We start from the raw sequence: 24,147 nt of genomic DNA, 5'->3' as shown, positions 1-24,147 counted from the left end.
GCGCGCGTGCGTGATGAGGCCTGAAGGTGAGAGTGTGTGTGTGTGTGTGTGTGTGTGTGTGTGCATTCACGCCAGTGAGTGAGGAAGGAGTGTGGGACACCAGTGCCAGTGCAAACTTGGGTGTCTGCGTCGGAACCCCCAGGACGCTCAATGTGCGTGTGTACATCTGTGCACTCACATGTTGCTGAGTGTGAGCCCAGAAACCAGAGGGGCTAATTTCTGGCTCAGAATATCCTCTGTTCCTTCCTAGGGCATGCGCCTGCATGGGCTGGTCAGGGCTGAATGATTTTGAGTCTGAAGATCCCAAAATAGCTCTGGTAGCCTGTGTTCCCCTCCCCCTGCTGGGCCTGGGGCCTCAATGGCCCTTTGTCTCTCTGAAGGCCTGGAGCCCCTGTCGGGGGCTCAGACTCTGACTGGGGCCAGGAAGGACAGGCTGCCTGTGGGTTCCCCTCCTCCAAGCCAGGCCCTAAGCCCCACCCCCATGTCGGCCGGTGGGCCAGTCTTCCCCTCCATATGAGCATCTGAAGGCAAGCCCATTTGCCCACAGAGACGATCCTTTGCCAGCCCCCACCCCACCCCACCCAGGGATCAGACTCACACTGATCCCTGGGCATGCCCCTCCCACACCCTGGTTCCTTTATCCCGCTCCTCCTGCAGAGCCTACCCGTGATGCTGTGGCAGCGGCAGACAGGGCCCATGTGTGTGGGCATGTGAGCATTGCCTGGGGTTTGACCCCGGGCCCTGTCCATGGGGCCCTCTCTGAGCCAAGGGATGTGGATCCTGGGCGACTGCAGTGACAAGGAAATGGGAAACTGTGTGAACCGCCTGGGCTCACCACACGGTCTCTGGGCTCTGAGCCAAGCCCTGCCCCAGGAAGATACAATGTCAGACCCTGCCCTGGGTGCTCCCAGTCCAGGGTGGCGCCCTGGGGAGCTGCCGGCACTATCTGTATGGTGTGGGCAGTGCCAAGGTCCAGTGAGGTGAGGTAGAGGATGGGAGGCACCCCTGAGAAGGTGAGGCTGACCAGGGGCCAGGGTGTCCAGGTGGTTTGGTGGACTGCTGCTCTGGGTCCATTGCAGTGCGAGGTGAGGGAACCACGTTGTTTATTGGTTTTTCCTGCAAAGTTTCATTAGGTTTCATTAGAACCTCAGGTTCCAGGCTCTAAGAGGTTTGGAGACCTCCGCTGTGGGTGATGGGGGACCCTGACAGGATGGGCTAACCCTGAGTGGGATGTGGTCCTAGTGTGCCTGGCCACGGGATGGAAAGGAGTCAAAAGAGATGGACCTCCTAGAACTGGACCCTGGCTGGCTGGCAGGTGGCTGCTCTGGCAGAGGAAGTGGGGGGACGGGCAGAAGGTTGTGGGGGGAGTGTGGAGGAGCCTACCTGACCAGGAAGGTGGGGAGCTCTAGGGACATGTTTGTGACATAGCTGAATACAGCATAGGGTGGAGGGACCTTAGGGAGAGTCCAGCTGGATGCTTGGTGGGCGTTGAGCACTAAGATGTCTGTTGGTGCCTTGAGGTGCCGTCACTGTGGACGAGTGGAGAGTTGGCACCAGGAAGGGCTTGTGCCAGGACAGAGCCGCCGCACAGACCTGAGGGAGGGACTGCAGGAAGGGGGTGTGGTCCGTGCTTCTTTCCCAAGGTGGACTGAGACGCGACCTCAGGGGGACCAGGGGTGGCTCTGCTGGCTGTGGTAAGAGCAGTCTGGCTGAAAGGGGGACCTGCTGACCCCGCGTGCAGATAGTCCTCCGGAGGCCTGAGTGCAGTGAGTCTGAGTGAGTGGATGGCCGTGTCTGTTGAGTGTGGGATTGTGTGTATATGGGCATGACTGAGCATGTGTGGGGGTGTGGGCAGCGGGGCAATTAACGTCTTTTCAGCTGGGGTGGGGAGTTGGTCAGCAGTCCTGGGACGGGGCTGGGTGGGCCCTGATCCCAAGGAGAAGAGGGATCCCCTGTGCCTTGGAGGCCAAGCTTCCTCTCCCTGTCTCTCCAGAAAGGGCTGGCCGACTCTAAGAGGGACAGGCAGAGGTCACTGCAGGGCCTCGAAGGCCTGTGACCAGGTCCAGGCTGGAAGCGGCCAGACGTGGTGCGTGTGGCGGTAGGCGCTTAGGGGTCCCTCCCAAAGGACTGTGGGCGGTGGAGGGATGGGGGTGCGGGGGAGTGAAGGTGTTGGTCATAGAGATGACCACCTAGGAGATCCTGGCTGCAGAGGGTGCGACGTGACCGGTGTGGATGATGGGGACGGCGCACGACCCTCGCCCTACCCCCAAGCCGGCAGGAGCTAGGGAAGGGGCGTCCTCAGGGGGCGGATGTGGAGAGGCCTGACTCCGGCCTGCCAGGGTGGGCCACGCGCCCCGGCCCGGCTGTGACGTCACGGCCCCGACGCTCCCTGGTGGCCTCTTGGGGGCGCTCCAGGCTCGCGGGACCGTGCTGGGAGTACCGCGACTATTTACATAATGCTTCTTTACAAGGAACTCATTTGCATGTTCTTCTCACCGTCCCAAGGGGAGGTGGGAAGTACGCGGGTGGTTTGAGGTGTTGCCATCAATTCCTAGGTGGGGGCGGGCCTGTCTCTCCGCCTCCACCCTCCGTGTTGGACCCAGCCCGCTCACCACCTGTGTGTGTACCTGGGGGACCCTTCCCCCCACATGCACACTGCCAGGGCGGGGCCAGCAGAAGCACACACGGTGACACGCACACACAAGCACACGCACACCGCAGCCTAGAATGGAGCCCTGCAGACGGGCCCGAGCCCCACTGCGGGGAATCAGAATGACCCTCCGGCCCTCCGCCGCGTCCTCGGCCGCTGACACACTCAGTCCGGCCCAGCTCCGCCGGGTGGGCGCGGTAGGGGACCCGCCCAGCCCCTGACCCCGCCCCGCCCCTTCTCCCTCCGCCCACGCCGTTCCTAGCCCCCCACCCCCCCAGCACCTGCCTCCACTCCCCTCCCTCCCCCCGCGCCCACCCGCCCCACGACCCCTGTTCCTTTCCCAGCCCCGGCTCCCACCTCATCCCCCGCCCCCCACCCCAGCGCCCCCACCCCTGCTGCTGCCCTCGTCTGCCCCTGCGTTCCCTTTTGTGCCGCCGCCCTCCCGTCCTCTTCCGCCCGGTCCTCTGCGCCGCGAGCCCCGACTCCCCGCGGACACCGGGGTCCCCGGAGGCGTCTTCCTTTGTCTCTGCTCCCCGCCCTCCTTCCGCGGCGCCCCTCGCCCCTCACTCACCGCCTCAGCCCTGGCGAGGGCGACGCGAGCTGGCGCTGCTCGCCCAGAGGCGGGAGCCGAGGCGCGGCCCTCCGAGGGCCGGCTCTTTCTTCTCTCCCTTCCGACGCGCGCGCGCGCTCCTGCTGCTCGCTGCCATCGCCGCTCCCGCCTCTGCTGGGGACTGGAGACCCTCCGCGCCGGCACCCCGCCGCGCCTCCCCGCGGCGCCAGTGCCCCTCGGACCGGCCCCTCCAGGGTAGCCGGGCGGCCGGGAACCGGGGCTCCGGAGCCCCGCGGAGAGCTCCTGGCACCTACGGCTCCCGGGTTGTGGACACGAGGGGTGGCCGCTGGCTGGCCGTGGTCTCTCCTCCTCTTCCTTCTGAGAATTCTGCACACCTCCCATTATGAGCCTCGGGGGCTGCGGTGGGGTCCTGGTGCTCTCCGGGCAGTGACTGGCACTGAACTTTGAGAACACAGCTGCTGTCAGCTGCCCCAGGGGTCCCAGAATGGGAGGAGTTGCCCCGAAGAGGCCCAAGGGCACCCCTTGAGGAACCCCCACACCCTGAGAGTGGGGACTGAGGAACCCAGGGCCATGCCTCCGCTACCTCTGGAGAGGGACCCCCGGCAGCAGCGCGGGGTCTCCCTGCTGGTGCGATATTTTATGATCCCCTGCAACGTCTGCCTGATCCTGCTGGCCACTTCCACGCTGGGATTCGCGGTGCTGCTTTTCCTCAACAACTGTACGTGGTTGCGGTCCTGAGCCAGGCTCATGTGACCCTCCTGCTGGCTGAGTTCCCCTGCCTCAGCCACCACGAACTGGGGGACAGGCAGGGTCACATAGAGGCTACCAGCTGAGATGTGGCTCAGATGGGCCACCTGCATCTTCTGGGGACAGGATGGGCCATTCTCTGGATCCCTGGGCCCCTCAGAGCTTATCCTTGGGCTCATATGGGGCTGACCCTTATCCTGAGCTGCAGAGACAACTTCCTCTGGGAGCTGGGGAGGAATGGAGCAGCTGACTACACTGAAGTGGGGGCTTTGGGGGGCCTGGGGCTGGGCTCATCTAGGGAATAGGTGGATGCCCACACCCTTGCTGTTAGGGCCCTGCCTGACAGGTGTCAGGCCATGACCATACAGCTGGCAGGGCAGAGAAAAGCAAGGGCCTCTGCTTTGACTACCCACAGGCTTTGGCCAATCCTCAGGGCTCAGAGTGGGGCCAAGGAAGGGATGGGGTTGGGCCCTGGTAGAGGGGGCAGGTGTGGGAGGGCAGAGGTGGCTCCTCCAGATTGGGCAAAGGGACGGGCTATGGAAAGGCCTGCTCAGAGAGGACTAACTTAGATATTTGTGTTTTTTTTCCAGACAAACCTGGGACCCACTTCACACCAGCGCCCCCCACGCCTCCAGATGGTGAGTTGAGCAGGGGGCCTCAGGTGGTGACATGCTGTACTTGGGAGACCGTGCCTGGAGGGGGCGGTGGCACTCTTGGCCATTCTTGGGGTGTGCACACCAGACATATTAGGTGTATCTGGAGCAGAGAGGAGGCTGAATGACGGAGCCTGGGTCCTTCCTGGGATGTCCACAGTGGTGGACAAGCAGAGGGCATGTGGGGTCCTTGGGCCTGGGCCTGAGCCTGTGTCGGCCATGGGCCATTGCACACAAGCATGGCTCCAACTTCTCTGGGCCTTGGCCTTCCTGGCCGAAAAATTGGGAATAAGTCCTGGGGCCTGCAAGTTGTAAGATGGGTCAGACAATATGTGCGAGGGGTGGGGGGTCATGAAGGACCAATGACTGAGGAGGGATTGGAGAGCCTGTCCCTGGACCGAACAGCCTGGGGTTGGCCTTCGTGACCTACTTTGTGGGCTGGGACCTCGCCTCCCTGAGGGGCCTGCTGGTCTGTGGGCCACTGTAATTAAGCTAATGTGATGGGGGAGGGGATGAAGCTATTAGTGCCACAGGAAAGGGCAGTTTGGGGTTCTCTCCTTGGGCAAGGACAGTGAGAGCTTCCAGCTTTGTGCTCAGTACCTGGGCCCCCTGCTGGGTGGGTACCTGCTCAAGTTCATAGAAGTCACTTATGGAAGGCTATCCATATATGGGATCGAGGCTATAGTGGGCTGGGGGCTGGAGACCAGACTGAGTCTCCCACAGGCTGTGGGCAAGAGGCCTGGGGCTGTCTGGATTTAAAGACTGTCCTCAGCCTCCTCTCCTGAAGCCTAAAAGCCTAGAGCATCTCCTTTGCTTTACGTACCTACCAGTCTTCCCTGCAGCTGCACATGTGGGCCCCCACACCCGCATTCTGATCCTACTGCACACTGGGGGACAGCTCCATGCCATGGCCATCATCATCCCTTGAGGCATACACACTGTGTATTTGTGGCCACGGGCAGGGCTTGGGGCATCCATTCCATCCCCCAGCTCAGCAGAGACCAGGAGGGGAGTTAAATATACCCACGCCAGCCGGTGGCTATAAAAACCACTGCTGCCTCCAGCATGGCACATTGTGAGGGGGCCCCTAGGCACGCGGGGAGCAAGACTGTGCAGAGGAGCTGAGTGGCCGGAGAAGGCCTCCTGTAGGAGTCGGAGCTGGGCAAGTGTGGCAGAGCACGTGGCTCGTGGGCATATGGGTGCTCTCCCTGCATTTATGAGGGGCAGTGTACATATGATTAAGGGCTGACACAGGTGTGGGACTGGTGGTGCCTGGCACGTGCTGGGCATGTGCTTGCATGCCTGTGAGTGCCTGTGTACTTGTGCATGTTTTATGTCCAGTCAAGAAACTCGTCTTGAGCCTCGGTGATTCCCTAGTCCTGGGGGGAGCGGAGAGCACACATGTAGACAGGCGGTTGTGAAGCGGGCATCAAGACTGTGCATGGGAGCAGCCCTCCCCTGACCTCACAGCCTGAGCGTGGCTCTGGGGAAGGAACCCATTTCAGCCTGGACAGGGGATGAGCACCATGTACTCCAAGCTTCTGCTTTGCCTACGTCGCGTCACCAAATGCTGTAGCTGCCCTGGGAGCCATGAGATCTTCCCCCCCCCTTTAGAGCCAGGAGGCTGCCCCTTGGGAACTGCCACTCTGACGGGGGTGCAGGCTCCGCAAAGTGGTAGGAAGTGGAAGGGCTTGGACCTGGACCCACCTGTCTGACTTGGGAGTCAGTGTGGGGGCCTCAGCTTGATGGCCCCCAGAGGCACCCTGGCCTCTCCTCTGCCCTCAGCCACCTTCAGTCCAACAGCTAGTCCCAAGGAACCTGTCCCCAAGATGTTTCTGGTCTCCTGCCCCCAGCCCCTCCCCTTGCAGTCCACCTTCCATACACCTGACCCAGTGCTCCAGGCTCGCTTATCACAGGTTAGCTGTCCATCGTCATCATCACCGTCCTTCCCTAGTTATTGTCTTGGGGGGGACAAAGCAGAACCCTGGGCTTTGGAGGGAGAGTGCAAGTCTTGGTGGGCAAGGAACATGCTAGTCATCCAGGAGTAGATGTCTTTGTCCGAGGGGTCTGGCTGGACAGAGGTGAGCAGAAGGAGAGTGGCCTGAATCCAAGGGCACAGACACTCTGCCACCAGCCCGGGAGCCTGAGGTGTAATGAGAGAAAGACCAAGTCTTTGGCCATGGGGTCAGGACTCTGGGAGGGACCTTGGTCAGCAGCTCCAGTTGAAGCCAGATAAAGGAATCAGCTGGATATCAGCAAGTGCCTGTGAATTTGGCCTGGGGGTCCCAGGGGCCTTGGGCAAGGAAGACGAGAAGAAAGTGCTGAGGGGAGAGGAGAGGGAGACAGAGGGAGATGGAGGGAGACAGAAGCACGAAGAGGCCTCACAGTGGACAGGCTTTGAGTTTGGTCTGAGCCGGGACAGAGGGGAGGCCAACGTAATGACAGCTCTTGTTCCTGTTATTACTGGGGCAGCTGACACTCCGCCCAGAGCTGCATGCTGGGCACCCTGCAAGCCTCTGCGGGTATTGGCCCACTCAGCCCCACAGTAACCCTGGGAAGTAGGTCCCACCGTCCCCACTCACAGGAAGAGGTACTGCAGCATGACGGGGCGGTAACTTGCCCACGCTCACTGGGCAGGTGAATGCAGAGCTGGTGGTAGCCTGGCTCTGGGATCTGCAGGAGCAGGGACACAGGGGAGCTAGGGCGGAGGAAGGCAGGAGCCTTGGTGGCAGGGACTTCAGGCTGGGGTGTCCACGCTGGCCCCACCCTTGCCTCAGGCCCCTGTTCACTCAACCTGTGTGGGGTGGGGGTGGGGTGGCCAGTCAGACCTGGAGGAGCCTGTGGGCCGTTGCTGCGGCAACAGCTAGCTTCAGCTCCCTTGGGGGCCCTGCCCTCCCCCAGACGGAGGTGCTTTCTCCCTCCTGCCCCACTTCCTGAGCCTGCTGGGAGGCAATGGGGGGAGCCACCCCGCCCTCTCCACCATAACTTATTAATGATAATTAGACCCAATTAAACATGTATTAGATGTAGACAGCTGCAGCCTGTAATGGGCCCACACGCCTGTGGGTGTGCAGTCCTGGTGGGGGTCCTAAGGAGTCAGCCTGCCTCTCTTCAGGAGGGGCTATCCCTGACAGCTCTGGGTTTAAATGTCTGAGAGCCTTCCGCATTTCTCCAATCCGCAGGACTGTGGTCCCTCACCGGTGGGGGTCAGGAGCAGCCACTTCCTTGGGATGTGCTGGGCACGTGGCAGTTTTTAACTGCAGAGTTAGAAACTAAAATGTTTAAAGAGGAAAATGACGGGTCTGCGGAGCCCCTGTGCTCAGCCTCCCAGAGGAGGTCGCTCTTGAGTGTGAGGTGGGGCAGCAGGACTGGGGAGGAGGTGTGGGGAGGTGAGGACATTTACTGAGGTGGGGGCTCCGGAGGATAGGTGGGGAGGTGGAGGCATGTGAGAGCCTGAGGGGCCTCAGAGAGAGATGCCCCATCAGCTTTCACCTGGGGAGACCTGGGAGGGCTGGAGGACTAGGAACGTTCAAGAAGGCCACATCAGGAAAGCCACAGCTGAGGGACCTGGGGGAGATGCAGGAGGTGAGGGGGCCAGGCAGAGAAAAGCCCAAGAGGCAGGGCCCACATAGAAAAGATGTGGGAAGAAAAGAGGAACATGGGGGGAGGCCTGGGGTTAGGGTGCCGAGGAGGGGCCCAGAGCCAGAGGTGGAGCATGTGACCTGGATCCACAGACCTCCCACCCATCTGCTCGACAACCGTCTGACCTCAGACCAGAGGTGGTGGGGGTGGGGCTGGTGTTGGACCCTGGAGCAGCTCCCAGGAAGGAGCTGGGGCCACGGCTCTGGGGGCGTAGGTCAGGGGTCGGATGAGGGGCTTTGATTCTGATTTGAGGAGAGGGTGGGCCCCTAAGCAAGGTGAGGCAGATTGCCTGCGTGAGAGTTGGCCTGAGGGTTGGTTTCTCGCTCTGTGTGGGGGGCTCAGGACTCCCTGGTGCTGGTGCACGGTCTGGGAGACGACCCCTCCACAGCGGAGAAGCTTCTGCCGTGAGCAACAGTGCTGGGGCCGGCGGGGTTTGAGAGGGGAAGGGGCCGGGCCCTGTCAGCGTGCGCAGCGGCGTGTGGACGCGGCCTCCCTGGGCACACACGTGTTCCTGCGAGTGCCCAGCACAGAATGCGTGGCCATGCGCGGCGCGGGTGGAGGTGTCCCTGGGGTTAGTGGACGAACACGGTGAGTGCGTCTCGAGGTCTCAGCAGCTGTGTGGACACAGGGAGTGTGCCCAGGTGCCCGCGGCCCGGGGGGCGAGCGGGCTGGGCCCTGACCCTCCCTTCTCCTGCCCCGCCCCCAGCATGCCGAGGAATGCTGTGTGGCTTCGGCGCCGTGTGCCAGCCCAGTGCAGAGGGCTCCGGCCGAGCCTCCTGCGTGTGCAGGAAGAGCGCCTGCCCCGCCCTGGTGGCCCCCGTGTGCGGTTCCGACGCCTCCACCTACAGCAGCGAGTGTGAGCTGCGGCGGGCACAGTGTAGCCGGCAGCGCCGCATCCGCCTACTTAGCCGTGGGCCCTGCGGTGAGTGCGGGCACAGGCGGGCACCCGGAGGGCGGGGGGACGGCTTCGTGACCCCAGCCTGCCCCTCCAGGGTCCCGGGACCCCTGCTCCAACGTGACGTGCAGCTTCGGCAGCACCTGTGTGCGCTCAGCAGACGGGCACACAGCCACGTGCCTGTGCCCGGCCACCTGCCAGGGGCCCCCCGAGGGCCCCGTGTGCGGCAGCGACGGGGCGGACTACCCCAGCGAGTGCCAGCTCCTGCGCCACGCATGCGCCCGCCAGGAGAACGTCTTCAAGAAGTTCGACGGCCCTTGTGGTGAGCCGTGCCCCCTGCACATAGCGCGGCCTCTGCGTGTGCGTGCCCGCCTGGCCCCGCGCCCTGACCTCTGCCCTCCGCCTTCTAGACCCCTGCCAGGGTGCCCGCGGTGACCTGAGCCGTGTCTGCCGCGTGAACCCACGCACGCGGCGCCCCGAGATGCTCCTGCGGCCGGAGAGCTGTCCTCCTCGGCACGCACCTGTGTGCGGGGATGACGGGGTCACCTATGACAACGACTGCATAATGGGCCGCACGGGCGCTGCCCGCGGCCTTCTCCTCCAGAAAGTGCGCTCTGGCCGGTGCCAGCCTCAAGGTGGGTGGCTCCTGGAGGAGGCCCAGCCCTGCCACGCAGTGTGAGCTCCGGGCCTGCCTGTGCCCACACTGTCCTGCGCTCCTCCCCGGCGCCCACTCGCCACCCCGTGCGCCCGTGGATGCCCTGCGAGCCCCGAGGTGGGGGCTGGCGGGGCTCCCTGGGCTGTCTGATCTCCTTGCTTCGCCCTCCCAGACCAGTGCGCAGACGTGTGCAGGTTCGGTGCCGTGTGCCTGTCCCGCCGAGGCCGTGCCCGCTGCTCCTGCGACCGCGTCGTCTGTGACGGGGCTTACCGACCCGTGTGCGCGCTCGACGGGCACACATATGACAGCGACTGCTGGCGCCAGCGGGCTGAGTGTCAGCAGCAGCGTGCCGTCCCCACCAAGCACCAGGGCCCGTGTGGTGAGCACCGGGGGTGGGGGGGCGCCCGTGCTGGCCGCGGGCCGGCCCTGTGTCGCTCCCTGCTGCCTGTCATCACTTACCATCTCCATCCTGACTCACGCTCCTCCTGGGGCCCTGGGGAGGCCGCAGGGCTGCTGTGCATCTGCAGGCTCTGGGGCAGTGGGTTCTGTTAGGGGGTGCCTGGCAGAGACGGGGGTCCTTGTGCAGGCTCCCCGGTGCCCGCGTGAGGCCGTCTTGCCCCGTCACCCTCCAGGCCCCTGGGCCCCCCACCCTGGGGACGCCAGGGCCCCCACAGAGGCAAAGTCTCAGGCTCAGTGTGGGGATGGGGCGTGCGGTGGCTCTGCCAGCCCCCCACTGTGTGTCCGTCGGTCGGTCTGTCCGTCCTTCCAGCTCTCTCTCTGCGTCTGTATTTTCTCCTCTGTCCTTCCTTCCCTCTCTGCTCCGCCTCTTGTGTCTTCCAGCCTGACCTGCTGGCAGGATGAGGTACCGCGCCTGCCGCCAGGAGCCCACGGCCCGAGGTCTGCCCCCGGCTCAGCGGGGGGGTTGGCTCGCTGCTGCCTGGCCTTGCGGTCCTCAGAGCAAGTGGACAGACACCTCCTCCCCTTGGTGGCCCTGGGTGTGACCGCGGGCCACGACTCCTCCCCGCCACGGGGAGAGAGCCCCCCCTACACGTACGGGCGTCCCAGGGCTGCTGGTGGCCAGTGGTCAGTGGCCTGGGTGGCTGCAGAAGCCTGGCCCTCCCTCAGCCCCCTGTGGGCAGCCAGGAAGTTCCTGTGTCGTGGGGGCAGCCCCTCCCCGCACTCAGGCAGGGGGCTGAGGCTGTTTGGCTCTGTGTCCCTGTCTGCGTCCGTCGTGTGTCTGTCCCTTTCTCTGCTGTGTCCTGAGCGTTCGGCTCTTCTCCCCGTCCACTTTCCTTCTGCTGCCCCCACCCTGGGAGAGGGTCTGCTGCGTGGAGCTGGGGGCTTTGTGCGTGAGCCTGGGGGAGCAGGAAGCGCCCCCTGAGTGCCCCTGTTCTCCCCAGACCAGCCCCTGTCCCCGTGCCTTGGGGTGCAGTGCCCGTTCGGGGCGTCGTGTGCTGTGAAGAACGGGGCCGCCGAGTGCGTGTGCCGGCAGGCGTGTTCGGGCGTCTACGACCCCGTGTGCGGTGGCGATGGCGTCACGTACGGCAGCGTGTGCGAGCTGGAGGCCACGGCCTGCGCCCTGGGACGGGAGATCCGGGTGGCCCGCAGAGGGCCCTGCGGTCAGTGGAGGGCAAGTGAGTCTTGCTACGGGGTGGCGAGTCCTGACTGCCACGCTGATGGGGCCTCTTCCGCAGACCGCTGCGGGCAGTGCCGCTTTGGAGCTCTGTGTGAGGCCGAGACTGGGCGCTGCGTGTGCCCCTCCGAGTGCGTGGCCTCGGCCCAGCCCGTGTGCGGTTCTGACGGGCACACGTACGCCAGCGAGTGTGAGCTGCACGTCCACGCCTGCACACAGCAGATCAGCCTGCACGTGGTCTCGGCCGGGCACTGCCGTGAGTGGGGCTGTGGGGCGGGGCAGGTGGGGCCCTGCGCCCCCCTCGCCGGGGCTGCCCTGATCCCCGCCTGGCTCTGCCCTCCAGAGGCCTGCGGGGACACGGTGTGCGCCTTCGGGGCAGTGTGCTCGGCCGGGCGGTGTGTGTGTCCGCGGTGCGAGCGGCCCCCACCCGGCCCCGTGTGCGGCAGCGACGGTGTCACCTACGACAGTGCCTGTCACCTCCGGGAGGCAGCCTGCCGGCAGCAGACGCACATCCAGGAGGCCCGGGCGGGGCCCTGTGAGCAGGGTAGGCTTGGGGCCGGCTGGCCTGGGCTGCTGCGCGCCAGCCTTGGACAGGACCCCGCGGGTGACCCAGCCCCCTCCCCTCAGCTGAGTGCGGCTCTGGGGGCTCCGGCTCTGGAGAGGACGGTGAGTGTGAGCAGGAGCTGTGCCGGCAGCGCGGCGGTGTCTGGGACGAGGACTCGGAGGATGGGCCATGCGTCTGTGACTTCAGCTGCCACGGCGTCCCGCGGAGCCCGGTGAGCCCCCCACCTCCCCCCGGCTCTGGGCGGGCGGCGAGGAAGTGGCTGTGGCCACCCACACTGACACCGCCCCCCAGGTGTGTGGCTCGGATGGGGTCACCTATGGCACTGAGTGTGAGCTGAAGAAGGCCAGGTGTGAGTCGCAGCGAGAACTGTACGTCACAGCTCAGGGAGCCTGCCGCGGTGAGTGGGCCGTGTGCCTGCGCGCATCTCTTCTTCTCGGGGGTTCGTGTGTGCCGTGGGGGCATGGAGCACGTGGGGTTCAAGGAGCGCAGTGCATGTTCGTGCGGTTGCGAGCTGTGGGAACGAGTGCCCCCAAGCAGCAGGCGTGCATGACGCACCAGCCTGCGGTGCACCGGACGGGGCTTCATGCACTGGCGAGGCCTTCCCTCTGGACAGTCTTTCTTCTGGGGGGACCCGGGTGGCGGTCCAGCAGATACGCTGCATTTACTAGACTTCCACGTGTGCACGGGTGCTCGTGTGGGTACGTGGACTTATGCGTGCACACACACGTGTATCTGTGGGTGTGTTTGACGTGTGCGGTTTGGGAGGAACGTGGGTAGATGTGTCTACGTGTATGTTTTGTATGTGTCTGTGCCAGCTTGTAAAAACACACTAACCAAGCACACTTGGTCCTGGTCGTATGTGTACGTACGCGGCGGCGTGCTCACGATCTCTGGGTGTTCTGCATGTTTTCGGTACTACGTGAACAGATGTGTTTTTGTAAGTGGTGTGGGGTCCTCACCTGTGACCCAAGCTCCAGGTACCAGGTCCCGACAGCCAGGGGAGGTTGTGGTGGAGTGGCCAGGCCCAAGGTGGACATGTGGCACTGCGTGTCGCCCCTCCCTGCAGGCCCCACCTTGGCCCCGCTGCCACCTGCAGCCCCCCCCGCACTGCGCCCAGACCCCCTACGGCTGCTGCCAGGACAACATCACTGCGGCCCGGGGTGTGGGCCTGGCCGGCTGCCCCAGTGAGTACTCACGCCCAGCCCCAGCCCACAGCCCGGTGGGGCCGTGTAGCTGCGGTGACCCTACCCCGCCCTGGCCTTGCAGGCTCCTGCCATTGCAACCTGCACGGCTCCTACAGTGGCACCTGTGACCCAGCCACGGGTCAGTGCTCCTGCCGCCCGGGCGTCGGGGGCCTCAAGTGTGACCGCTGTGAGCCTGGCTTCTGGAACTTCCGTGGCATTGTCACTGATGGCCGGAGCGGCTGCACCCGTGAGTGACAGGGGCCATGGTCAGTCCCCAGCCGAGCACTCGCACCTGTCCATCTTGTCACCTGCTCCTCGTCTCACCTGCTCAGACCCTGGCCTGACGCACACCAGGCAGGAACTGGGCCGGGCCCTGGAGCCCGTGGGGAGGCCAGGCGCAGAGCTCAGGTTCTTCCCCCTGCCTCCCAGCCTGCAGCTGTGACCCCCGGGGCGCGGTGCGGGACGACTGTGAGCAGATGACCGGGCTGTGCTCATGTAAGCCTGGGGTAGCCGGGCCCAAGTGCGGGCAGTGTCCAGAAGGCCACGCCCTGGGCCCCGGAGGCTGTGAAACAGGTGAGAGCCAAGCCTGGCGGGGACCTTGGCTCCCCGTGCCAGGGGTGGGGCCGTCATAGGGGTGAGGCCTCTGGAGCCAGCAGGGTCTGCCATGTCTGCCCCAGATTCCTTGGCGCCTGAGACGTGTGCTGAGATGCGCTGTGAGTTTGGGGCGTCCTGTGTGGAGGAGGCTGGCTCCGCACACTGTGTGTGCCCAACATCCACCTGTCCAGAGGCCAATGCTACCAAGGTGAAGGCTGGGGCATGTGGAGGGCGGTGGGGTGGGGAGGGGCCTCCCCCCAGCAACCTTGCCCTGTGCCCAGGTCTGTGGGTCGGACGGAGTGACCTACGGCAACGAGTGCCAGCTGAGGACCATCGCCTGCCGCCAGGGCTTGGACATCTCCATCCAGAGCCTTGGCCCGTGCCAGGGTAAGGCCCCACCCACCACCTGAGAGCTGACCGAGAGGGCCTGACTCTGGGCTGACGGCCTGGCCTGGCCCTCCGCTCAGACTCTCTTCCCCCTGCAGAGGCTGCTGGTCCTGGTGCACCCCCAACATCTGGACCCGTGGCCACGTCAGGGCTCAGCGTGAGCAAGGCGCTGCCGTCCCCCCCCGGCGCCCTGCCCCGGGCTCCCAGCAGTACCCCTCCCAGCCAGCCCACGCCTCGACCCTCACCGGGGCCGTGGACCACTGCCGGCATCCCCAGGACGACCCCGAGGCCCGTGCTGACCATGCCCCCCACGGCCGCTGCCACGGCCAGCCTCGCCACGTCGGCCTTTGGCGAATCTGGTAGTGCTGACGGGAGCGGTGATGAGGGACTGAGCGGTGACCTGGAGGCCAGTGGGACTGGCTCAGGGGGTGAGCATGGGCTCAGGGATGTGGGGGACGGGGCCCAGGAAGGCTACCTCTGGGGCCAGGCTTAGACTGCACCTCCCCAGGACTCGAGCCCCCCGAAGGTGGCAGTGCTGCGACCCCTGGGCCACCCATGGAGAGGGCTTCTTGCTACAACGCACCTTTGGGCTGCTGCTCAGACGGCAAGACGCCCTCGCTGGACACAGAGGGTTCCAACTGTCCTGGTGAGTGGGTAGCCGGTGGCTGGGGTGGCACGTGAACCGTGGCCTGGACACGCCAGGAACGCTGTCTCCCCTCCCAGGCAGGAGGCCTGCCCGGCAGGTGGGCACTCAGGGCTTACGGTGTTCTGATTTTGGCACACACATGTGCGAGGTCTTGGGCATTCAGCATGGGCATGCACACGTGTGGGTGCCCAGGACCCTGCAGCTAACTTGTCTTTCCTGTTGCAAGCCGGCCTGGAGCTCTGCTCCAAGACGTCTGGTAACTGATACCAGCCCCGCCCCAAGACCCCACTAACCTCATGACCATCTGACTAACCTGCCCTGCACCCCGTGTGGCTTGCTGCTGGGGCCTGAGCCTGTGGCCCACCCAGAGGCCAGGCAGGTGCCGGGCAGGGCCTCACTGCCCCCTCCCCCACAGCCACCAAGGCGTTCCAGGGTGTACTGGAGCTCGAGGGGGTCGAGGGACAAGAGCTGTTCTACACACCGGAGATGGCCGACCCCAAGTCAGAGCTTTTTGGGGAGACCGCTAGGAGCATCGAGAGCACAGTACGTGCAGGGCCCACAGGGCAGGGGTGCAGCCCTGCCCAGCCACTGGCCTCCCCCCCCCCCAGGACAGACCCAGAGAGGCGCTGGAGAGGGAGGGCCTGACAGCCTGGCCTGGGCAGCTCCCCAGAGCCCTCACCACTGCCCACCCACAGCTGGATGACCTCTTCCGGAACTCAGATGTTAAGAAGGACTTCCGAAGTGTCCGCCTGCGGGACTTGGGGCCTGGCAGCTCAGTCCGAGCCATTGTGGACGTGCACTTCGACCCTGGTGAGTCCCCTACCCCGGGCCCTCCCAGGAGGTGGTAGGCGTCTGTGCGGGGCTCCCCCATGCTCCGTGTCCCCTCCTTCTCAGCCACAACCTTTAGGGCGTCTGATGTGGGCCAGGCCCTGCTCCGGCAGATACAGGCGTCCCGGCGCCGGGCCCTGGGGGTGCGGCAGCCCCTGCGGGAGCACGTACGCTTTATGGACCTCGGTGAGTGCTCAGTCTGGCCAAGTGCTGCCGCTCGCCTGCCCCTTCCCCGCTACCCTCAGGACCCTGCCCTGGCTGGCCCTCCCTGAGCTCTGCTTTCTCGGCCCTGACTGCCCCTCTACCCTCAGACTGGTTTCCCGCGTTCTTCCTGGGAGCCACCACAGGAGCTGCCCCTGCTGCGGCCACGGCCACAGCGACCACTGTGGCCCACGTGCCTTCTGCTGTGACCCAGCGGGCCCTCGACCCCAGCCACACAAGCCGGCCTGTTGGCAGGACCACGGCCCTGCCCACCACACGCCAGCCCCCCACCACTGCCCCCCGTCGCGTGCCTGGACGCCGGCCCTTGCCCTCAGGCCCCCAGCAGCCGCCAAAGCCCTGTGACTCCCAGCCCTGCCTCCACGGGGGCACCTGCCAGGACCAGGACTCGGCTGGAGGCTTCACCTGCAGCTGCCCAGTGGGCAGGAGGGGTGCCGTCTGCGAGAAGGGTAAAGGTCATCCACGCCGGAGAGAGGCGGGGAGGCAGATGGAGGGGAGGGGGCGAGGGTCGGGGCCAGGTCGGGCCAAGCCACGGTGGAGAGCTGGGGACTAGGCAGAGGGGACCCAGGTTGGGGTGAGGGGCAGGTTGGATTCCCTGCCCCAGAGCTGGGGCCAGGGCCAGCTTGGGGATTCAGGGCTGGGGCTTTCAGGCTGGAGGAGAACCCCGAGCGGGGCCGGGCTCCTCCGTGCCCCTCCAGCGGGTCCCTCCCTGTCTCCCTGCAGCACTGCACCCCTCTGTGCCAGCCTTCGGGGGCCACTCCTTCCTGGCCTTCCCCACCCTCCGTGCCTACCACACACTGCGCCTGGCACTGGAGTTCCGGGCGCTAGAGCCCCAGGGACTCCTACTCTATAACGGCAATGCCCGGGGCAAGGACTTCCTGGCACTGACTCTGCTGGGGGGCCGTGTGCAGCTCCGGTGAGTGGCCAGGGCGGGCCAGGCGGAGGGGGCTGTGGGGGTGGGGGCGGTCAGGAACGGGGCCAAGGCGGGTGAGGGGTGAGGGCGGGAGGCTGAGGTTGGGTGGTGGCCCTGGGCCCCTCCGGTTGTCCTGAGGGCCTGCTCCCATCCCCCAGGTTTGACACCGGCTCAGGGCCTGCAGTACTGACCAGCTCGGTGCCCATAGAGCCCGGCCGCTGGTACCACTTGGAGCTGTCTCGGCACTGGCGCCGGGGCTCGCTCTCAGTGGATGGGGAGACCCCTGTTCTGGGCCACAGCCCCAGCGGGACTGATGGTCTCAACCTGGACACAGACCTCTTTGTGGGCGGCGTCCCGGCGGACCAGGCTGCCGTGTGAGCACCAGGGAGGGTGGGGCACCCCAGGCCCTGGGCCCCTGACCTTGGTCCTGACCCCTGACTCTTGGGCGGCATCCAGGAGGCCCAAGCGACTTCTGAATAGCAGAGTGGGTGCAAGGATGAGTGTGGATGATGGCAGTGACCCTGATTTGATCCCGATCCTGATTCTGTCTCCTGGGTGGCATCCCTCAGCCCCAGGCTGCCGTGTTACCACCAAGGAGGGGCTGGGCTGGCCCTGACCTTCAGTCCTGAGCCTTGACCCTCAACCCACTTCTTGGTTCTGTCCTGTTTGTGGGACTGGCCATCCTGGGAGCACCGACAGTGGGGAGCAGCCCTGATCCTGGCTGGTTGGGGGGTGCAGTGTTAGAGCTGGCTGTGAGAGGGGGCCTGTGGTTTCTGGCCTCTGGTGCCTGACCCTCCTCCTGGTGGCAGGGTGCTCGAAAGGACCTCCATTCGTGTTGGCCTCAGGGGCTGCATCCGCCTGCTGGACGTCAATAATCAGCGGTTGGAGCTCAGCAGCTGGCAGGGGGCTGTAACCCGAAGCTCCGGTGTGGGCGAGTGCGGGGACCACCCCTGCCTGCCCAACCCCTGCCTCGGCGGGGCCCCATGCCAGGCCCTGGAGGCTGGCATGTTCCACTGTCAGTGCCCACCTGGCCGCTTTGGTGAGGGTGGAGCCTGGGCTGGGCACAGGGTGGGGGGCATGCCTGTGTGTCTGTGGGCATGGGACCCCATCGTGTCTCCTTCCAGGTCCAACCTGTAGTGTTGACAAGAACCCCTGTGAGCCCAACCCCTGCCATGGGGCAGCCCCTTGCCGCGTGTTGCCTGAGGGGGAGGCCAAGTGCGAATGCCCCCAGGGACGGGGGGGCACCATCTGCCAGACAGGTGGGGGCACTGGGCTGTCAGTACAGGGAGGAGGGTGGGGATGAGGAAGTCGGGGTTAAGCATTAGGGTGTGGGTTCTGGTTGGGGTTAGGATCGGGGTTCAGGCTAGCGTTAGGGCTGGAGTTTAGCCTGGGGCTGGCAGGTCAGTGGAGTTACAGGGAACCCCAGGGGTCAGGGCCCAGCCCCCCCATGTGACTGCTGTCTTGTCCTCCACAGTCTCTGAGCGGGATCATTCCCAGCCCTTCCTGGCTGACTTCAGCGGCTTCTCCTACCTGGAGCTGAAAGGCTTGCACACCTTTGAGCGGGACCTAGGGTCAGTAGGACAGAGGGGGGGATGAGGGGAAGCATCCCCCCAACCCCTGTCCAGCCGGGGGGTAAGGGGCCGTTGCGAGGCCCCCACCTGACCGCACCGGACCCCCAGGGAGAAGATGGTACTAGAGGTGGTGTTCTTGGCGCGTGGCCCCACCGGCCTGCTCCTCTTCAACGGGCAGAAGACAGACGGCAAGGGGGACTTCGTGTCCCTGGCCTTGCGTGACCGCTTCCTGGAGTTCCGCTACGACCTGGGCAAGGGGGCAGCGGTCATCAGGTGCGCCCTCACCTGTGGGCATGGGGTGGGGCTGGGGGCACTTGGCTGTGTCACCCAGGCTCCTGGGTGGGCACTCTGGCAGGGCCCAGAACCTGCTCATGGCACCCCCTGCTCGCCAGGAGCAAGGAGCCAGTGGCCCTGGACACCTGGACCAGGGTCTTACTGGAGCGCAACGGCCGCAAGGGCGCCATGCGGGTCAGTGACGGGCCGCGCGTGCTGGGGGAGTCCCCGGTGAGTGTCCCCAAGGCCGTGGGCCTCCCACCAACTCCCCTGCCTCCTTCCTCCTCCCTCTCCTCCTGGGAGGCACGGCAGCCCCCACCCCACAGCTGGCTCTCACTGAACTGTTTTCTCCCCCGTCTGTCCTGTGCCTCTGTCTGTCTGTCTGCTCTCTGCCCCCACTGCTCTCTGGCCCTTGCTCTGCAACCCCCACCCTGCTCTTCGGACGTCAGAAATCCCGCAAGGTACCGGTCTCTGCTCTCATTCTACTCATTCATCTTCTAGAGTAGCTCCTGCCCCCACTAAGTCTCCACATCGGCCACATTTGTGTGATTAACTCTGCCTCCTAGATAGGCTGGTGGGCGAGGGGGTGGGCCCCTGCAGGCCAGTGGGGCCGCTGATCTGGGGCCCAGCGTCCTTGTCTCTGCCCAGTGAGCAGGCTCCACAGCCCCCTCACCCGGCCTCTCCCCCCAGGTGCCACACACAGTCCTCAATCTGAAGGAGCCGCTCTATGTGGGAGGGGCCCCTGACTTCAGCAAGCTGGCCCGGGCAGCCGCAGTGTCCTCCGGCTTCGACGGCGTCATCCAGCGGGTACCTGGGGCAGGGGTGGGGCCCATCCCAGCCAGGGGCTCTCTGCAGCGTCAGGGGTGGTAGAGCCTCAAGGGGGGGCCCATCCCAGAGGGGCCTCTGTCCTGGGGTGGGGGCTACTGTGGTAGGGAGGACAGCAGGCCAGACAAAGGTTCTCTACCTCTTATGCCCCCAGGTCTCCTTGAAAGGCCAGGAGCTGCTGACCCAGGAGCACGTGGTTCGGTCCGTGGATGTCTCGTCTTTTGCCCACCACCCTTGTACCCAGGCCTCAGGCCACCCGTGCCTCAATGGGGCCTCCTGCCTCCCTCGGGAGGCCTCCTACGAGTGCCTGTGTCCCGGAGGCTTCTCCGGGCTTCACTGCGAGAAGGGTAAGAAGGGTGAGCGGTGCCCGGCACCTGGCTGAGGCTGGCTGGGCTGGAGCCCCACCGGAGGCAGCCCTCACCCCCACTATCTCTCAGGGCTGATCGAGAAGTCAGCAGGGGATGTGGACGCCCTGGCCTTTGACGGACAAACCTACATCGAATACCTCAATGCTGTGACTGAGAGGTAACGTGCCACCTGGGAGTGGGCGCCCCCTCCGCCCTCTACCGTCTGTCTGGCCCTATCTGTGCACGCTGTGCAGGGTAAGACGCCGGACCCTCCACACCCACCCTCTGCTTTGTGGCCGGGAGGGGAAGGCCCAGGGTCCCCCCAGCTCGGCCGGCCCACCACCCGCCTCCACCCTCCTTCCTTCTCACCACCTCTGTCTCTTTGTTTCCAAGCGAACTGACCAATGAGATCCCAGCGTAAGTAGCACCTTGGCCCCCACCCCACCTTCACTCTGCGCCATTCTCAGCTCCTCATCCGCGGCAGCACATCCCGAGCCTCACCCCCACCCCACGGAGGGCGAAACTTTCCACCGCGGTGGAGGAGAGTGGGCTTAGGGGTTGTCTGTGCGCCGTGAGGCTCAGTTTCCTAGCTTGGGAGCGGGGAGCCGTCACCCCATGCCCCCCGGAGCCCCTGCCTCGACACGAGGCCCCGGCATCGCGCGTGTGCGTGTGTGCCGGTGTGCATTAGAGTGCGGGCGTGTCTGAGCGTGTGGACGCACGTGCGTCTGTGTGCGTGCACATGTATGTCATGTGCATGCGTGTGTACACACATGCACACGTGTGTTCAGACATCCAGGGGCCTCTCCCAGGCAGGTGAGCCCTCAGCTTCGCCTCTCGATCTCTTCACTGGGCCCGGGTCATGCCCACCAGCCCTGTGGATACACACATGTCATGCCCCGGGGTCCTGTGTATCTTCTGTGGGTGCTTGCTCTCTCACTCTCCGTTGCTGGAAAGGGGATGTGGGGAAGGGCTGCCGGGTACCCCCACCCTCCGACCCTACACTACAGCCTGTCTGTCCCCTGCTCACCTGCTTCCCCTCTCTTCCGGCTTCTAAGTCCTGATGCTCCGGATTCCGGGGCCCTTCCCAGGTGAGCAGTGGCACCCAACCCCCGCTGTCTGTCTGCCTCATTCGTCTGCCCGTGTGTCTGCCTGTCTGGTCCCACCTCCTACCATCCATCTCTTGGCCTATCTGTCCCATGTGGGTGTCCACCCACCTGCCCATTCAGTCTCCCCGGGTCTCCTCACAGCTGCCGTCATGGCCCTTGCCCTCCCACCTCCCGCACGCCGTCCCTGGCTGCCCTCCTGGAGGCCCTGACCGTCTCTCTCCCCACAGTGAGAAGGCCCTGCAGGGCAACCACTTTGAGCTGAGCCTGCGCACGGAGGCCACCCAGGGGCTGGTGCTGTGGAGTGGCAAGGCCACGGAGCGGGCGGACTACATCGCGCTGGCCATCGTGGATGGGCGCCTGCAGCTGACCTACGACTTGGGCTCCCAGCCCGTGGTGCTGCACTCCACCGTGCCGGTCAACACCAACCGCTGGTTGCGGGTCAGGGCACATAGGTCAGCGGGGAGCCCAGGGCACACCAAGAATAGCGGCGGGTGGTGCCTGGACTTGCCCAGCCAGGGCGTGCCCGGTCACTTGTAGCTAGGGCCCAGGTTTGAGGTGGGGGCAGGGCGAAGTGCCCGACTCGAGGCCACTGCCAGTGATGGGGGAGGGACAAGAGGACAAAGGAGAAGCAGTTATGGCCAGGGACTTCCTGATCTGAAAAGGGAGTCCTTGCTCTGCCCGCACGCTGTTTGGAGACCTGTCCATGGTGTCTGAGCCTGGTCACCCCCTACAGCAAAGTTTAACCCACATGAGTTCCCCCTGCCCTAGCCACCGGTGCTCTCCTGGGCATCAGTGCCACCTCCTTCTGGCCCCCAGGCGTGATGGTGGTGGGCCCCAGGGTGGGACTTCTGGGAGGGATGTGGGGCTCAGGATCTGGGGGTGGCAGCGGTGCCTCTGGAACCACCTGATGATGGCCTCATCCCACCCCACCCCCAGGGAACAGAGGGAAGGTTCCCTTCAGGTGGGCAACGAGGCCCCTGTGACTGGCTCTTCCCCACTGGGTGCCACACAGCTAGACACAGATGGAGCCCTATGGCTGGGTGAGTGTTTGGGGGAAGGCCAGGGGAGGGGTACCCAAGGGTCTCAGAATCTCTGAGGGACAGACCCTGTCCCCTGGGGCTGCAAACTGGGAGTGCCACCTGAGTCAGCCCGTCCAGGACAGCAGACCAGCTGGCCAGGGTAGGGCCCTGTCCCCTCCTGTCTTAGGCCCCGCTCTTCCCTGGGTGACTGTGGGGCCGGGAGGCCGGAGCCTGTCTCCTGGTCACGTGGTCTCCCCCTCCCCCCAGGGCACTGACAGGCTTCGGGTAACTCACTTGGTCTTTCAAGTACCTGTGGGTCTCTCTGCTGGCTAGTGCCCCAGATTGCCCATCCCTGAGTCACAGCCGGGTGGCCTTCCTTCTGTCTTCCTGCAGGTGGCCTGGAGAAGCTGCCCATGGGCCAGGCCCTGCCCAAGGCCTACAGCACAGGCTTTGTGGGCTGCCTACGGGACGTGGTGGTGGGTCAGCGCCCGCTGCACCTGCTGGAGGATGCTGTCACCAAGCCGGAGCTTCGGCCCTGCGCCACCCCATGAGACACACCACAGCCCACCACCCACCCTGTTGTCATTATTTTCTATTTTTGTAAACTCATTGCTTTTTTGATATGGTTTTCTTGCCTATGTGTTGGCCAGAGGGACTGCTGGACCAGCCTCCCTACCGTCCAAGCAGACAAGCTACAGAGACAAACTGTGTCACGGGACTTGCAGGGGGAGATGACGCGGGCAGCATGGAGGGCTTGACTCCAGCGGCAGCCTCAGGATGTGTCCCTCTACCTTGGGCCACTGTGTCTCGGCCCCTCGTGCTGTGCCTCCCCCGTGTGTCCACCCGTGCTGGGCCTGTGTCCCCAGAGCAGGAAGGCGCTGCTGGGGCTTGAGGGGGCCCTTCCTCCATGCAAGCCCTAAGGGGCCTTTCTGGGTTCCCATTTGAGCTGCTCCTCCTCCCTGGGTGTGCTGTAGGCCAGGGCTAGCCTCGAGCCCAGACTGGCCCCTCCCAGGCCTCCTGTGCCAATACTGTGACTTCACAGCAATGTTACTATTGGGGCTCTACTGTACCCCTCCCTTCACCCGCGTCCACCAGTCCCAGAGCGCTGGGGAACAGAGGCCAGGCCCAGACCTGGTCAGGGCACCTTGGCCCTTCGCTAGCCCTGCCTGTCTACCCAGCCACCCTGGACATAGCTGTGCCCCGCCCCCAGATACCCCAGCTCTCATTAGCAGTCCTAAGAGGGAGCAGGGCTGCTGTGTGATGCGGTGGATGCCCACTGCCTCCTTGCTTGGGTAGCTGGCATCCCCCTCTCAAGGATGGGTGTCTGGGCCTGACCACCAACCTTTCTGCATTGATTTTAGTTGATACCTGGGGTGACAGGGCCATCGTCCCTCCCGGCCCGGCCCAAGGGCAGCTGAGCACACCATACAGCAAACTCTCTCTCTGGTTCTGGTGTGAGGGGTGTCACTGTCCAAGACCAAGGCCAAGGGCTGGGTGTAGAGGCAGCAGAGAGAACTGCAATATTACGCCCATCCCACCTGCCCCCCCACACACACCCTGCCCTCCTGTGGGAGTGGCAGCCCTAACCCTCCCACAGCTGGGAATGGGCCATTGAGCCCAAAGGCTGGAGGGAACATATGTCATGTTACTAACTCCAGTCTGTCTGTGTCTGTGTCAATCACCGTGAAATAAAGTCTGAACACTTTAAAAGAGGTGCTCGCATCTGTCTACATCAGACACCGTCCCCGAGCCCTGCCTGGCCCAGGGACCACCCACCTTGCTGGCTCCTCTCCTGTGGCTTCTTGTTCAAGTTTGTGATACAGCACAGGCTTTAAGCTCTCTTAGGAAGCCCTGGATGGAGAAAAGGGCCTTGCATTGAGGTGTAGGGCTGCTTTTTTGCAGAGTGCACACTGTTATGCACTGGGGTAGGGCCCGTGGAGGCAGCACACCAGGTGGCCTTGCAGGTGACCGGTCTTGCCGGCAGCAACCCCCTATGAGTGCGTGTGCATGTGTGTGTTTGCACACGTGTTTTCTACATCAGTACGTGAGCACAGGATGGGAAGGGGGGCTGTGAGGAGAGTGGGAAGATTGTACTAAGGGCAGGGGGGTTGGGGGCAGGGTAGGTGGGGGGTAGGAGGGCCTGGGGGTGCAGCCAGGGTGAGTGGGGCGGGCAGCCTTTTTCATTGGCCCAGGTAGGAGGGCCACTTGGCTCTGCTGGGAGACC

The 24,147-nt window shown here is 64.7% G+C and overlaps 1 protein-coding gene across 1 annotated transcript in view; it reads left to right on the top strand.

Moving 5' to 3' along the window:
• Positions 1 to 23,627, top strand: part of AGRN (agrin) — a 34,418-nt gene extending 10,791 nt beyond the window's left edge. The window contains 38 exon segments of the mRNA XM_032395824.1: positions 4,559 to 4,606; positions 8,970 to 9,185; positions 9,256 to 9,480; positions 9,569 to 9,793; positions 9,986 to 10,192; positions 11,214 to 11,432; positions 11,508 to 11,702; positions 11,790 to 11,990; positions 12,074 to 12,222; positions 12,303 to 12,408; positions 13,078 to 13,109; positions 13,111 to 13,195; positions 13,278 to 13,442; positions 13,625 to 13,768; positions 13,873 to 13,997; positions 14,071 to 14,176; positions 14,275 to 14,604; positions 14,685 to 14,822; positions 15,238 to 15,365; positions 15,518 to 15,632; positions 15,717 to 15,836; positions 15,962 to 16,318; positions 16,593 to 16,785; positions 16,941 to 17,156; positions 17,592 to 17,821; positions 17,907 to 18,041; positions 18,257 to 18,353; positions 18,462 to 18,626; positions 18,746 to 18,857; positions 19,076 to 19,087; positions 19,317 to 19,433; positions 19,606 to 19,798; positions 19,889 to 19,976; positions 20,192 to 20,215; positions 20,854 to 20,886; positions 21,132 to 21,356; positions 21,841 to 21,944; positions 22,317 to 23,627. Of these exon segments, the coding sequence (XP_032251715.1) occupies positions 4,559 to 4,606; positions 8,970 to 9,185; positions 9,256 to 9,480; positions 9,569 to 9,793; positions 9,986 to 10,192; positions 11,214 to 11,432; positions 11,508 to 11,702; positions 11,790 to 11,990; positions 12,074 to 12,222; positions 12,303 to 12,408; positions 13,078 to 13,109; positions 13,111 to 13,195; positions 13,278 to 13,442; positions 13,625 to 13,768; positions 13,873 to 13,997; positions 14,071 to 14,176; positions 14,275 to 14,604; positions 14,685 to 14,822; positions 15,238 to 15,365; positions 15,518 to 15,632; positions 15,717 to 15,836; positions 15,962 to 16,318; positions 16,593 to 16,785; positions 16,941 to 17,156; positions 17,592 to 17,821; positions 17,907 to 18,041; positions 18,257 to 18,353; positions 18,462 to 18,626; positions 18,746 to 18,857; positions 19,076 to 19,087; positions 19,317 to 19,433; positions 19,606 to 19,798; positions 19,889 to 19,976; positions 20,192 to 20,215; positions 20,854 to 20,886; positions 21,132 to 21,356; positions 21,841 to 21,944; positions 22,317 to 22,474 (5,738 nt within the window). The 3' untranslated portion in view covers positions 22,475 to 23,627.
• Positions 23,628 to 24,147: the final 520 nt, after the last annotated feature.

The sequence above is a fragment of the Phoca vitulina genome, unplaced genomic scaffold, assembly GCF_004348235.1.
Source record: "Phoca vitulina isolate PV1807 unplaced genomic scaffold, GSC_HSeal_1.0 scaffold2, whole genome shotgun sequence".
In the NCBI taxonomy this organism is placed as follows: Eukaryota; Metazoa; Chordata; class Mammalia; order Carnivora; family Phocidae; genus Phoca; species Phoca vitulina.
This window is presented reverse-complemented; position numbering and strand designations above follow the sequence as displayed.